We start from the raw sequence: 15,000 nt of genomic DNA, 5'->3' as shown, positions 1-15,000 counted from the left end.
TAGATAGCAGTTAGCCTCCCGCCTTCTTCTTCTGCCGCTGCGCTGTTTAACCTCGGGCATGGCGGAGATAAAAAGGCCCATCTGTCCACCCACACGGTGTACTTTCCCATGGACTGGATGACCACAGGAATTCACAATAGAGGCTGCAACGCTGAGTACGTAACAGGGGACATTCATACAAACAACACGGCGGCTGTATGACAGCAAATACAGTCTACTGTGAATAGAGGGGTGAACTTTAATTTGACCTCGGCAGCCCAGCCAGCAGTTGATTCCCTTTCACATCGTCGTGCACCGCATCTCGATGGCACTTGGACAAAGTGACAGGCTAAAAGTGTGTTGGTCTGCGTCCTTTGCTGCCTGGTTCAAGAAGAGGGTGGCATGGGACCACCTGGCAGTGTCACTGCTTCAAACACACACTTAAACAGGCTGTGCAGGAGCAGCAGTGAGAGAGTAGCAGTCTTCAGCACTCATGATAAATAATCACGGGCACAACCACAGCCAGCTGTTTATGAAGCTGCATCTGTTTGTCAATGCCTTGGACTTCTCTTTCTGTCTCTCTGTCTGTCTTCCTGACTGTCTCTGCCGGCCTGCCTGCCTGCCTGCCTGCCTGCCTGACTGTCTTTGAATGACTGTATGACTGTCTGCCTGACTGTCTGCCTTTCTCTCTGTTCTTAACACGCCAAGCCAAGTGAAAAGAATGGTAGAGGCTTCAAAGGTAACTGTGTACAGTACGTGTGTGTGAGAGAAAATCATGGAGAGACAGAGAGAGATGGAGGGTTGGATGAAGGAGAAGAAAAGCGACAGAGTAAGGGAAGGCAGTGATAAAATGAATCCTGTTCCCTCTGGTGCTGGAACAAACTGATTGGGGACACTGTGTCTCGCTGGACAGAGAAAAAGAGAGGACAGAAGAGGAAGTAGAGAGAGACAGTAAAGGAGGAGAGTAGAGAAAGGTAGAGAAAGAAAGACAGGAAGCAGAAGAGAAAGAGAAACATATAGAGAGAGAGACAGACAGAGACAGAGAGAGGGGGGAGGAAGAGAGGCCGAGCGGAAGAGAGCTGAATGGTTTTATGTAATTCTCTCTCCCAGGCTCACTCTGGCTGTGACATCACTGCTGTGCTCTTCAGCTGTCATTAAGCCCCAGAGGGGTACCACACAGACATCTGCACATTGTACTGTATGCCTACACACCCACGCGTACACGCACACACACACACACGCACACACACACACACACACACACACACACACACACACACACACACGCACGCACGCACACGCACACACACACACACACACACACACACACACACACACACACACACACACACACACACACACACACACACACAATATAATGCACTCACAGACAAACAGACAGACAGACAGACAGGCAGACAGAGAGACAGACAGACAGACGCATGCACACATGCATGCACACAGTCAAAAAGTAGTATGTACTCTCAGGCAGGCAAGCAGGCAGATGGAGAGGCAGACAGACAGACAGACAGAGAGGTAGACAGGAAGGCAGGCAGGCATGCAGGCTGGCAGACAGACAGACAGAAATACAGACAGACAGGCAGACAGACACGCACGCAAGCACGCACGCAAGCAAGCAAGCAATCACGCACGCACACAGTAGCCCTTAAAAGTGCTTTGTCACTGAATCTTTCTCTCTTTTTTCACATAATCCTACGTACACAACGTCAATGACACAGAGTTATAATAAGTAATAGCCCCACTCCCTCCAAATCAGGTCATTGCGTCCATGTCCATCTACTCCTTTATATAACCACCATGGAGACCTGAGGGAAAGACTAAGAGGTTGGGCCGAGTTGCATCTAGGAGAGGAACTGAACTGAGTTACCCCAAGCCTGTCGTCACTGAACTGAACTGCACTGCACTACTGGACTGCAAACACTGTTGACTCAGTGTGATGAGGCAAGGCAAGGCAAGGCAAGGAATGTTTATTTGTATATCGCATTTCATACACAGATGCAAGTCAATGTGCTTCACAAAAAAAGTAAAAAGAAAGGAAACAAGTAGTAATTAGTCAAAGAAAAAAAAAAGAAAAAAAGAAAATCAAACAAAAATTCAAAAATGTATCATTTAGAGCTGCTAAGAGAAGGCATCTGAGAAGCAAATGCACTGACTTGAGTGGTACTGTATACTGCAATTTCAACCCCACGGGGACAAGTGGTCTGGGTTGGCTCTCTCCTATGATGGACTTTTTGTGGGTGGCAAGACAGAATTTTAATTAGCAGAGATTTAGGTCATGTTGCACCATACCTGCACAGTGGAAAAAAAGGAGCATATTATCGAAATACGTATACCGCTGCCTCAGTCTGAAAGTACAGTATATGTGGCCACTAGCTCACCAATGTGCCTTTCTTTTTTCAGAAATGTATGGAACTTAGGGATGCGCCGACACCGATACTGGTATCGGCTCCCGATACTGCTCATTATACTCGTACTCGTACTCGTCAAGCACCTGCTGATACCAGGAACGATACTGCTATTACACAAAACAATGCAAAATCTTGTCACTTTCTGTGGACTTGAAAAAAGCATGGAAAAAAGTGTCACCTCATACATTTACTAACATTTAAATCTACATGGAAATGGACAATACAAATATCACAGGTGGAAAAAAACAAGGCCATGCATTTATTTTCATTGTATTTTGGTGGTAAAAGGTATGGGTATCGGCAAGTACACACATTAATGTACTCGTACTTGTATCAGTTTTCAAAAAAGTGGTATCGGTGCATCCCTAATGGAACTGGAATTAATTAACTGGACCACTTCAAGCCTTTGTTCGTACTGCCTGTCAGCAGCATTAGACAGGGCCCCAGAAAATGTTATGATGTGAAAAGACGCATGCAAGCCCTAATTGATTATCCTGGTGAACCAGTAGCCTGGGCGTCAACACATAGCTTCTGGTTCACCAGGATCTAATTGAGGCAAATTCTCGTAAATGTTAGACTGAGGAATAGCATAGGAAGGATAGTACCGACCGCCACCAGCAAACACACCAGATGATACTCCCAAATCTTTTTTTTTCCAGGCCTGTGCCCTTCACCAGACATACAGTATTCACAGATCTGTGTCACCCAAATCCTTCTGCAAGACGAGGTTTGACTGTGCTGAAAGCCATTTTCTGCCTCACTGGTGTGAATGTGTCTCTACCTCTAGCCAATCTGCCTGTTCTCTCCATCTGCCTGTTCTCTCTGTCTGCCTGTTCTGTCTGTCTTCCTCGTCTGTCTGTCTGCCTCGTCTGTCTGTCTGTCTGTCTGGGGCTTGCCGTTCGCATGGTCCGTATGGATCAGGCCGTCTCACACTCCCTCTTCCAGCTCTCATTCAGCTCCCTTTCACACTCTGACAAGTCCACGGCCTTGCTTTAACTCTAGTCTATAAGGTCATGTTTCACCTTACCCTACCCTATCTGTGTCTTCGTACAGCAGACCATTTATTTGTATGCATTTAAATGTTAATGCCTACCCTGTGCACTGTGCTGTCTCCCCTGTCCTGCATTGTCCACTCATGGGACAGTGAGAGATGTAATTTTAAGTTATTTCTGTGTCTAATAAATGTGAAGGAAAACTGACAACAAAGCTGACTTTGATTTTTATCTGCAGACCTTGGCTGTCTCTCAGTCTGTCTGCGACCCCCCATCACACCCATCACCATCAGACAATTACATTACATTTACATTACATTTCACTTAGCCGACGCTTTCATTTTCATTTAAAGCGACTTACAACTATTATTTTTGAGGGTATTGGTTACAGTGTTTCCCACAGAAATTTTGGAAACTATGGGGGCAGCCGGGATTTTTTTGTCCTGGGGGGGGTCTTTTCACGGGCCTTTTGGGGGGGGGTTATTCACGCAGTGTAAATGCAAAATGGCAAAACAATGACTACAGTATGACATTGGCGCATGGAGAAACTATAGGCCTACGCCTACATTTCAGCCATTTATATTTTGAGAAATAAGGCTACATAATACACATGCAGGGGTCTATGTAATGAAAAAAATAATAAAACAAAATAGGAGCAGAGATAAGAATTTAAGATTGCTGTGAAATTGTTAACGCATAAACAAAAAGGGTCTAAGAGGGTAGGCTATGCCTTTTCCCCACACACACATTCTACATGAGGGGTGCTGGTCACAGGGCCAGTTTTTCAAAATTCCTCCCATTAAAAGAGCTGAACAACATATTACACATTTATGTCTATATTCACATTCATTACACATTCATCATTTCTATATGCAGCCCGATGTCTCCTCTGCCTTGTCAATGAAGGCCTGTCACCTAACTCATTACAACTGTAAAACAAAGCCTGGGGAGTGTTAGTAAACTCATCCCAACTGTCCCTTCTGGGAAGGTTTTTTTTTATTGCTCCCAAACCCAAGTTAACTACAACAACTTGACAAGGCTTTTGATCCCTCTCTCTTTCAAGCACTTGTGGTTTTCTCTATAGGATGTATTTACTCCAGGAGGAAAATGCGAAGGAAATCGTAATTGAAATCGCTTTTAACAAACACGGAAATCGTAAAAAAAAGTTTAGGAAAAAAAAAAAAAAAATTTTTTTTTTTTTTTTACATTTTCGGAAACTATGGCGGCCAAATGTAAACTATGGCGGGCCGCCATAGTTTCCTCAATGTATGGGAAACACTGTGGTTACAGTCCCTGGAGCAGTGTGGGGTTAGGTGCCTTGATCAAGGGCACTTCAGCCATGTATGGAGATGTAGGGAGAGGTCAAGGGGGAATTGAACTGGCAACCCCTAAGTTGAAAGACCAACTCTCTAACCACTAGACCACGGCTGCCCCTAGACAAGCACCTTCTCTTCTCTCTTGTCCTCTCGACTCTACTCTACGAGGTCATACTTCTGACTCTGCCACTTCCACTTTTCTCTCTTCTCTTCTCCACTCTACTCTACAAGGTCATATTTTTGACTCTGCCGCTGCCACGTTCCTCTCTCCTCCTGGAAAGCACCAGGCGGTCACTGCTTCACTTCCACTTACAGAGCAAAGAAGCAAAGTAAAAAAAAAAAACATCTAACGTTTCCATCACCCACTGCCACAGAGGCATGGCTGAGAATGTAGCTGGCTGTGAAAGTCTTCTTGCAGGAATGTAGCAGGTTATGTATTACTATATTCGTCTCCAGTTGACCTGTGTTTCCTCTGTGTGCATGTGTGCGTGTGTGTGTGTGTGTGTGTGTGTGTGCGCGCGCGCATGTGTGTGTGTCTGTGTGTCTGTCTGTGTATGTCTGAGTAAAACAGTGCTTCCTCTTTGACCCCCTTGTCTTCTCTAGCATGTAATTCCTCCGTCTGTCCGTTTGGCCAAGACTGAGTGGAGTAGTGAGAGGGAAGAAAAAAAAAGCATAATAATTAAATAAACAAATATAAAAGAAAAAAAACATGTTGTCAGAGTAGTGCTGCCAATGTCCAGAGCCGCCCGCACGTTCTGTAGTAATGATTAAAACAGACAGGCATAAAAGTATGTTGGGCTTTTTAAAAATAACACCCGCATTCCCCGCTGGTTTTCTCCAACTGTGGAGGGCCCTTTTGCCTTGCTTTACCGCCTGCCAGTTGGTTGTGGTTCAAGATACACAGTCGCTGTAACTCGATTCGCTAAGGCTTATGGCTTTTTCTGTTTTTCGCCAAAACGGGGAGTCCCCTGTCTCTCCCATCTCCCTTTTCCAGCAGTCTCAGGTCCCAGGCCCTACGGCAGGGACTCAGTCAGACCAGGCCTGTCACAACCAGGCAAGCAAATTAGGCAATTGCCTAGGGCCCCCAGCTGAAAAGAGGCCCCTGGTAATGAGTGGGCATCTACTTGTATTTAAATTACAGCAATGACCTAAATTGTGCACCTCTAAATTCCATAAAATCAAATGCTTAATCCCTAAACTAATTGATCGATAAGTGCAATTATACTAGCTATTCAAATATCTCTCGAGGTGGCCCTTTGCCAAATGTGTGGCGGTAAGAAGGGGTAGTCAAGTCCCTCTTTTCCTAGGGCCCCCAAATAGCTTGAAACGTCCCTGAGTCAGACCACCACGGCTGGAGAAGAGCAGCGTCTCTCGCTTTAGCACTAAAGCTTGTCCCGCCTCTCTTGTGCGTTGCTGGCATTACGAACGAGTTTGTAGTTAAGGCGAACCAGGACGATCTGGCTGGCTGGCTCGCTGTGCCGGGTGTTTTAACAAAAAAAGAAAAAAAAAACTTTGGGAAATCCCTCGCTAAGTCGGCGTCTGATGCTCGCGCAGGGACATAAATCTGGGTGCGGCAGACGGACTGTGTGTGTGTGTATGTGTGTGTGTGTGTGTGTGTGTGTGTGTGTGTGTGTGTGTGTGTGTGTGTGTGTGTGTGTGTGTGTGTGTGTGTGTGTGTGTGTGTGTGTGTGTGTGTTTGCTCTGCTCCATGACCACCGCGCCTTTTCAAAGGCGCTCGCAAAGCCAACTTAAGGCATGGGGTTGTTTTGTTTGGGCTTACATCTCAAGCCGAAGAAAGGGAGAAAGTTTTTGGTAGAAAGACGAAAGACATAAACACTTAATTATGCAGGAATGTGTGTGTGTGTGTGTGTGTGTGTGTGTGTGTGTGTGTGTGTGTGTGTGTGTGTGTGTGTGTGTGTGTGTGTGTGTGTGTGTGTGTGTGTGTGTGTGTGTGTGTGTGTGTGTGTGTGTGTGTGTGTGTGTGCTTTAGTGAACATATAAGCCCCCATCGCCACCCAGACGCGAGAGCAAGAGTGTATTTCTTATGTATCATCCTCCAGATCTGACGAGGTTCAGAAGTGAAGAGTCATTAAAGCTTGCATTAAAACACACACATAATGAGAAACGTTCCCCTTGTCACTGCTTCTGCCAATGTAATAATTTCATATTAACTCTCTTTGACAGATAAGCCAGGCTTCACCTCTGCTGCGCACCAAATTAAGAGTCTCTGACAGAGAGCAGCACTGTGCCTCTGGTGTAAGTCAAATTAAGAGTCTCTTTGACAAGAGAGCGCCATTGGACCTCTGGTATACACCACATTAAAAGTCTTTCTGACAGATACAACAGACAGGGCAGACTCTGCACCTCTGGTGTCTGCCTCGCCCTCCATCAAAACCTCTTATCGTGACCTCATCAAAGGGGCAGAGAAATTACAGGGCGTCTGTGTGTGTGTGTGTGTGTGTGTGTGTGTGTGTGTGTGTGTGTGTGTGTGTGTGTGTGTGTGTGTGTGTGTGTGTGTGTGTGTGTGTGTGTGTGTGTGTGTGTGTGTGTGTGTGTGTGTGTGTGTGTGTGTGTGTGTGTGTGTGTGTGTGTGTGTGTGGTTTGGGGGGGCAGGAGGCCTTTTCTCCTCAGACTTGTGAGATCAGAGCAGCCATATTTCTCATAAACTTTCCACCCTCGAGGGGAGGACGGGGGAGGTGGGGTCGGGGCTGTGATAAAACTACCAATCAAAAGCAGTAAGTAACAGAAGATCTGTGGCTTGCGTTCCGTGCCCTATAAGCCGCGCTCGCAGCCTGAGCGAGATATTGCTCTGTGCAAGGTGATTGCGAGAGAGTGAGAAGGGGTTTGAGAAGAGGAAAAGGCGTGAGGAGAGGGGGGAGCCGAGGAAGGAAGGCCAATGGGGAAAGAGAGGAATAGCGAGGGAGGTGGGGAGGTGGGGAGGCAGCGAGAGAGCATGAAGGAGGGAGGAATGGAGCGCAGAAGAGAGAGAGAGGTGGAGTGAGGAAGAGGTAATGGCTAAGAGGGGGGGGGGTAGAATAAAGAGAGAAGGGAAGGGGACAGACAGAGGGAGTGAGGGAGAGAGAGAGAGAGAGAGAGAGAGAGAGAGAGAGAGAGAGAGAGAGAGAGAGAGAGAGAGAGAGAGAGAAGGAAGGAGGGAGAGAGGGATGGTTGCAACAGCAGGCTGACTCAGCCAGCCTGAGGTAAACTCATCTGTACGTGGTGAGGCTGCACAGTCTGCCTGTCAAGTGTAGTGTATGGGGAACACAGAATTCACATCCCAACCCGCATAGCAATGCACAGCAGAGCCATGGCGGATAACAAATAATTGACAGAGGAAGAAAAATATTACTTCTGGAAGAGAGGTCACCCCAGGGCCAGTTATTTACAGGTCACAGTTGTCATATTGAGTTTGGTTTGTAAGTTTGACACTGCAATTACATTGCCTACTTGCTTCAACAGTTCAAGACATGTACAGTACTGTACAGCTGAGGTTCAAGCATTGAATGTAACAAATTTCACCCTGGATCCAGCTTGCTAACCCCTCCCCAATCACAAATACTGCCAGTTATTCTTCTTGACACACTAAAAAAAGTTTTTCTGCACAATAAGACTGCATTTCCACAACTCACCACCTACTCATCTAGCTTGGTAATTATTATTTTGTCTTTTTCCGTCACCCTCAAACATTCAAAAGTGTTTCCACTTTTTAACACTCTAATGAATTCTGCAACTCAACCCCTGCTCGTCCAACTTTCTAATTGTTAATTTGCTAGTTCCTCTTATTATTCTTTTCAACTACTCTTTTCGAGACTGCAAATAAAGGGTTTTGCACTATACTATAGGTTTAACTGATAGGATTTCCGCGACTCACCCCCTGCTCGTCCAGCTTGAGCAGCTGCTCGGGCACTTTCGGGGAGCTGATGGCCAGCCTGAGGCACTGGATGTTGAGCTCGGGCACCACGTACTCCAGCACCTCCTTGAGGGGCAGGCCCCGCGCCGTGCCATGCCGAGCAGTCGAGGGCACGGCGTCCTCCAAGATGGCACCACGCAGCGTGGTCAACTGGAAGGAGAGGAGACAGAGTAAGAGAGAGAGAGAGAGAGAGAGAAAGAAAATGATATGAGATTCTGATAACAGGCCAAAAGAAAGACAAACAGATCCATCCACCTTTTTCCAGGGGTCACTATTAATGCTTTTAACAACCCAAAAAAAGAAAGACAGATAAATAGATAGATAGACTGATAGAGAAACAGAGAGACAAAAAGACCTACGGTATACTGTGGACAGTAGACTAACAGTCAGACTGATCGACAGTCAGATATATATGCAGACAGATCTGTAGACATAGACAGATAGGCTGAGAGCCAGAGAGACAGGCAGACAGGTACGATGTGGACTTAAAGCAGAGACAGAAAGAGAGAAATAATGACCAGGAACATGCACAAATAGATCGAAAAAGACATCGTGGATAGTGGATAGACTGTATGCACTGATATGTAAAATCAATATATATAATCCAATAACAATGTATATACAGTATTCCAAAGAAAACCAGACTTGGGTGGGTCAAGAGTCAATTGCAAAAACAAGCGAAAGCACAATGGACAAGTGGTGGAGAGAGTGCGAGAGTGCGAGAGAGAGAGAGAGAGAGAGAGAGAGAGAGAGAGAGAGAGAGAGAGAGAGAGAGAAAGAGAAAGAGAAAGAGAAAGAGAAAGAGAGAGAGAGGGAGAGAGAGAGAGAAAGAGAAAGAGAAAGAGAAAGAGAAAGAGAAAGAGAAAGAGAAAGAGAAAGAGAAAGAGAGAGAGAGAGAGTACGGCTGGGGTGGCTGGATGGCCTCGTTGCTGCATTTTACTACCACCCTGATGTGTTTAAAGTAGCCACATTAGTGGGATCGATACAGAGGGGGGTGAGTGGCTCTCTACAGGGCCAGAGATGTGGGAGTGGAGTGGGGTGCAGTGGAGTGGGGTGGGCGGAGTAGAGGTGGCCAGGGGGCACAGTAAACATTGCCGTGCAGTGCTCCTGAAGGGTCGATTTTTACCAGCCCAAGCGTCGGTCCTATATACTCTCTACGTGTTGGATTAACACTGAAAAGTGCCTTGTGTAGAGGCAGGTGGAGGGGGTGGGGGAGGTAGGGGGGCAGAGGCGGCTCTGATATCGATCGCCACAATAGAGGCGGATAAATAATGCATCGGAATGCTCATTACTGTCCCCGCGGCAACAGAGCTATTGACTCGGGGGCAGTTTTTCATTCAGTACTGGACCGTGGATAGAAAATAAGGCTTGACAGCGGAGGACAGTGGAGAGGGGATGGGCTGTTTGATGCTGTACACACGGATAGATTTACACAGCATGCCTGTGTGTGCGCCTTAGTGCTCGCTCACTGCAGAGCGTCATTGATCAGATCCTGTAGATACCAGCAGAATCACTGATGGCATCGATGCACTGTTCACTAATGTGTGTGAAAGAGGAACATGCTACCACATCCACAACAGCGCTAATGCAACTACTTACATTTTTAAATCATCCATTATGTATAAGCAGTGTGTTCACTGACACCTGGAGACATTACACCATTCTCTTATCAGCTTTTTTATGTGTATGAGCTCATTTTGGTTTCACTGACAAACACACACCAAGGCATTGAGTAGTTAGCAGGTCATGTTGGGTCGTTGGGTCAACGTTGAAGTTGAGGTTAACTTTAACTGACAGCAAACAAGCTTGGCTGCGTTTCATGTCTTGGTACTGTGGGTGCGGCATGGCAATCTGTGGGTAGCTGGGTTTGTGTTCATCCAACCACTCAACACACACTCACACACACACACACACAGACGTCTCCCAACACATACACGCACACACACACGCACGCGCACACACACGCACACGCACATACACACACACCCTCTGACAGCCCCTGACCCCCATCTGTCAGGCCTGTGAGAGGAGGCCAATGCATTGCAGATTTGCCCCATCTCAATCTGGAGCCCTTCCAATGTTACTTTAATTGACATGTCTTTCTATGGGCTGTGTCAGTCAGAGAGTCAGAGAGTTTGTTATTTGGGGTGGTTGAGGGGACGGCGCCTGGGGTGAGACTGCTCTAAACGCAGGAACACAACCGTGTTATGGGGTAATGGGATAAAGAGTGAGTGAGAGAGAGAAAGAGAGAGAGAGGTGGAGAGGAGTGGGGTACTTGGTGTGATGTTGTGTAGTGGGGTGGAGTATTTGTGTAATGTTGTGCGCTGGGGTGGGGCGGGGTACTTGGTGTAATGATGTGTGGTGGGTTGGGGTAGGTGTAATGTTGTGTGGTGTGGTGGGGTGGGGGGGTTGGTAGAGGGTGCAGTGGGGTGGGGTGCGGTGGGGTGGGGTGGGGTGGGGTGGGGTAGTTGGTGTAATGTAGAGTAGAGGGGTAGGGTAGTTGGTATAATGTTATGTAGTGGGATGGGGTAGTTGGTGTAATGAGCGGTGGGGTGGGGTAGTTGTGCGCTGGGATGGGGTACTTGGTGTAATGTTGAGCACTGCGCTGGGGTGAGGTGGGGTGCGCGGGGTTGAAATATTGAAACGGTGGCTTCCGTCCAGCTCCATCCAGCTGTCTCACCTGAATTATTCAACAGGACCAGAGCCTCCAGGGGTCAAATATAGAGTTCTCGCTCTGGTCTTTGCGTGGGCGTGGGTGTGGGTGCATGTGTGCGTGCGTCCGTGTGTGTGTGCGTAAGGGAATTCATAAGAGGAAAGAGGAAAAACTGACAGCTTCTGACAGCGCATGAGCTTGCGTGCATGCGTGCGTGTGTGCATGCGCGTGTGTGTATTGTGCGCATAGAAAGAGTAACAGTAGAACGGGTTCTTCAGGGCAGTCCATTAAACTGTGTTGTTGAGACTATTCTGTGTGTGTGTGCGTGTCTGTGTTGGGACAGCCCTTGTCATATCCTCACTGACCAAATGGCTTGTTTTACATTTGCCTTTTTGAATCTCTTCCTGTGCTGCGCCCTTCCCAACCCCTTTCCTCTCATAACAGCCTCCCAGCTCTGTCAGGTGAACGCATCACATTACTTTATTACATTACACGTAGCCGACGCTTTTATAAAAAGTGACTTACAGTTATTATACAGGGTCTAATTACAGTCCCTTTAGCAATGTGGGGTTTAGGTGCCTTGCTCCTTGGATGGATGTGCAGGGAGAAGTAAGGGTGGGATTCGAACCCGCAACCCTCTGATTTTTAGGCTACCTCTCTAAACATTAGGCCAAGGCTGCCCACAGCCACAGAACGGACTTCAATCTGTCTCTCCATCTCTGTTTCTCTGTCCGTAAGACTCACAGGGGCTCAAGGATGTAAAGAAAGGAAATGAAGAGTCAAGACGTCTTCAAGATTTATGGATATGTATTTGTTTTGCTTTTATCTTTATCTCTATCTGTGCCTGGTTTCTGTTTCCCATGAGAATGACTTCGTAGAGAAAAGCCTATAGCAGCAGCTACCTGCTCATGCTGTACAGTATCATGCAACTGATTTAATGTCAGTCCTATTGTATTGTGTAAGTAGATTAATTAATTATGAAGTGTAGTGTTTCCCCCTTTCTCTTTATCTCTCATACACAGATACGCACATGTACACGCACATGTACACACGCATGTACATGCACGCTCGCACGCACACAGACACACACACACAGACACACACACACGCACACGCACGTCATAGTCCGCGAGCCTCACCTGGCTGGTTCTGAAGGTGACTCGGTAGTTGTACTGGCTGCCGTCCTTGCTGTCCTCCAGCTTCTCTCTGCGGACGCTGACCGCCACTGGACCCAGGTTGTCATCCACCCCGAAGTAGTTCTGGTGCTCTGGAGACACATGGGGAGACAGAGGAAGAAGACATTAATGCTAAGAACACGTTAAATCATAAGATGACACTGCATACATGCTGTATACGTTTTTATACTGTATAACGTCACATTGGCTCGAAAATAAAATAAAAAGACCCAGGTTTTCATCCACCCAAAAGTAGCCTAGTTCTGGTGCACTGGAGACACATGTATCCATGTCGTATACTTTTTATACGGTGTAATGTCTCATTGGTGAAACAGTGAGTGAAGTATACCATCTCTGGCTCTCAATCATAGTCACAACTAGTGCTAAAGTCACAAACCTTAAAATGGTCAGGCTACCCCTCAGTGGCGACTTTAGAACTTGTTTGTACACATAGTCAATTGTATGTCTTATAGAATGTACCATGAATTGTATTACCATGTAGACGGGTCCCTCTTCCGACATACTAAATATAGCAATCCATAACAGCAGCTCCCTGAAAATACCATTCCGGAGTTCCTATATAAATCTTACCGATGACATACTGTACTTGAGAATCATAAAAAGGGCTCAAAATTCTAGTCTTTTTAAAGCCAGTCTATACTGGTCTATGTGGAGCAGATGCACACAGAGACGCACACTCATAAACAGAATCAGAAGTCATGTGTCAGTGCCTTATGGTGATGTTCAGATTCATTCAGGCCGTCATGTCATTAAGATGACATCACCATGGTTACCAGAGGAGAAGGAAAGACCCACATCCCCAGACATGTCAGTCATGGCCTCGTTATAACGCTCACACACAGGCCCACCCACTCAACCAACATCCATCCCACCTCCACACAGTCAACCACTAAACCACCCGCCCACTCAATCCAACATCCATCCATGAGGCCTAATCTCAGATTACACATCTCCATGGGGGGGTCCATCTGAGATTAAAAAGAAGGATAGGAAAAAAAAAAACACATCTGACCTCAGGATCTTCAGGATAGAGACTGCAGGATCCACTGGAGAATCTCAAATTATAACGCTTCAAGATCATTCATTTACCTAAGATGGCACAATCAGTGACAATAAACTCCTACAGTCACAGTGAGAGAAATCTGCCTTTCTTCTGCCTGCCATCTCTCTCATATTCAGGGCTCTTACAGTGACAATGAGCCTCGCCTACTTGACTGACGATTACACACAGCAGGCAAAGGCTTGGATGAATGATGTGCCTGAAGTGCTGTCAATTGAAAGTGCAACAGAGCATTAGACTAAAGCCTGTGTGCTCGCACAACCAACAAACAGACTTAACAGTGAGCTGGAACAAAAACAACAAACAAAACCAAAAAAAGGTTGATCGATAGCCCATGTACTACTGTCTTTGGCTCTCAGAGTTCAGTTGGAGCCTTATAATAGCGCAGTACAGTACAGCATGGCAAAAAAAATGACATCACCTGCTCCAGAGAGTGGAACAAAGTAGTAAAATAACGATAATAATAAAAACGTGAAATGAAATGAAAGAACAGGGGCACCGGTGGCGGTGGCCCCTGGCTCAAACGAGGGTCGACGAGACTTTGCTTTAAATCCCGGCTTAGGACAAAGACGAGGAGGGATTGAGGAGACAACAACAGATCAGTGCAACGGGAATCCGCTTAATCCTCGCCGCTCTGCTGCTCCTGAGGTGGAAGACAACATGACACACCAGGCAGCCAGGGTAGGAAGCCAGGCAGGGGCCAGGACCAGGGCTGATGGGTGGGTGGGATTCATACAGTATACTATGTGTACATACTACATACGAATCACTGACGGTAGGGACACAGAGGAGGCGTAGCGAGCGAAGCGAAGAGAGGCGAAATCCAACCGTCATCAGGTCGTCGCGGCGAATCAAATGGAATGGAACAGTTATGTTGTTGATTTGATTGGGCCGCGGCAGGCGATTTCGCTCCTCATTAGCATAACATTAAACTTTCTTTAATAATTTAGCTTCGCTTCGCTCCTGTTCTCTTGCTTTCGCTTGCCTTCGCCTCTCCCATAGGAATGAATGGCAAAGTTTGCAAATTTGCGTGTATGTGTCCCTACCGTGAACTGGGCATAGTTTGAGTACAGGTACTGCATTATGTGAGTAGGAGGCCAGGGCCATGGCGAGGGCAGATGGGTGGATGGGTGGTATTTTTAGATATTGCATGTACATACGTATGCGTAGATGAATCACTAAACAGGACATGTACAGCATCAAATCATAGGTACTGTATTATGTGATGTGGTGACATGGCACTGCTAGTGCTGAGGTGGAAGACAACCTGGCATGCCAGGCAGCCAAGGTAGGACGCCAGGCCAGGGCCAGGGCAATGCTGATGGGAGGGTGGGATTCATCTATTGTATACTATGTGTACATATGTGAATCACTGAATAGGGCATACATACGGGTGTACAATACGGGTTTGTGTACCAGGGCTTCACACTGGCACCTACCAACCATCCAAATGCTGGTAAAACTT

At 46.8% G+C, this 15,000-nt stretch overlaps 1 protein-coding gene across 1 annotated transcript in view; it reads right to left on the bottom strand.

Annotated features, from left to right (window-relative positions):
* Nucleotides 1–15,000, bottom strand: part of LOC134441327 (signal-induced proliferation-associated 1-like protein 2) — a 202,163-nt gene that overhangs the window by 106,287 nt on the left and 80,876 nt on the right. Inside the window, exons 6-7 of the mRNA XM_063191596.1 lie at nucleotides 12,419–12,546; nucleotides 8,588–8,776 (exon numbers count right to left, since the gene is read on the bottom strand). Of these exons, the coding sequence (XP_063047666.1) occupies nucleotides 8,588–8,776; nucleotides 12,419–12,546 (317 nt within the window). The remainder of the gene's footprint in view (nucleotides 1–8,587; nucleotides 8,777–12,418; nucleotides 12,547–15,000) is intronic.

Source organism: Engraulis encrasicolus, chromosome 24 (genome assembly GCF_034702125.1).
Source record: "Engraulis encrasicolus isolate BLACKSEA-1 chromosome 24, IST_EnEncr_1.0, whole genome shotgun sequence".
NCBI classification, from domain to species: Eukaryota; Metazoa; Chordata; class Actinopteri; order Clupeiformes; family Engraulidae; genus Engraulis; species Engraulis encrasicolus.
The sequence above is the reverse complement of the archived record's forward strand: the minus strand, read 5'-3'. Positions and strand labels throughout refer to the sequence as shown.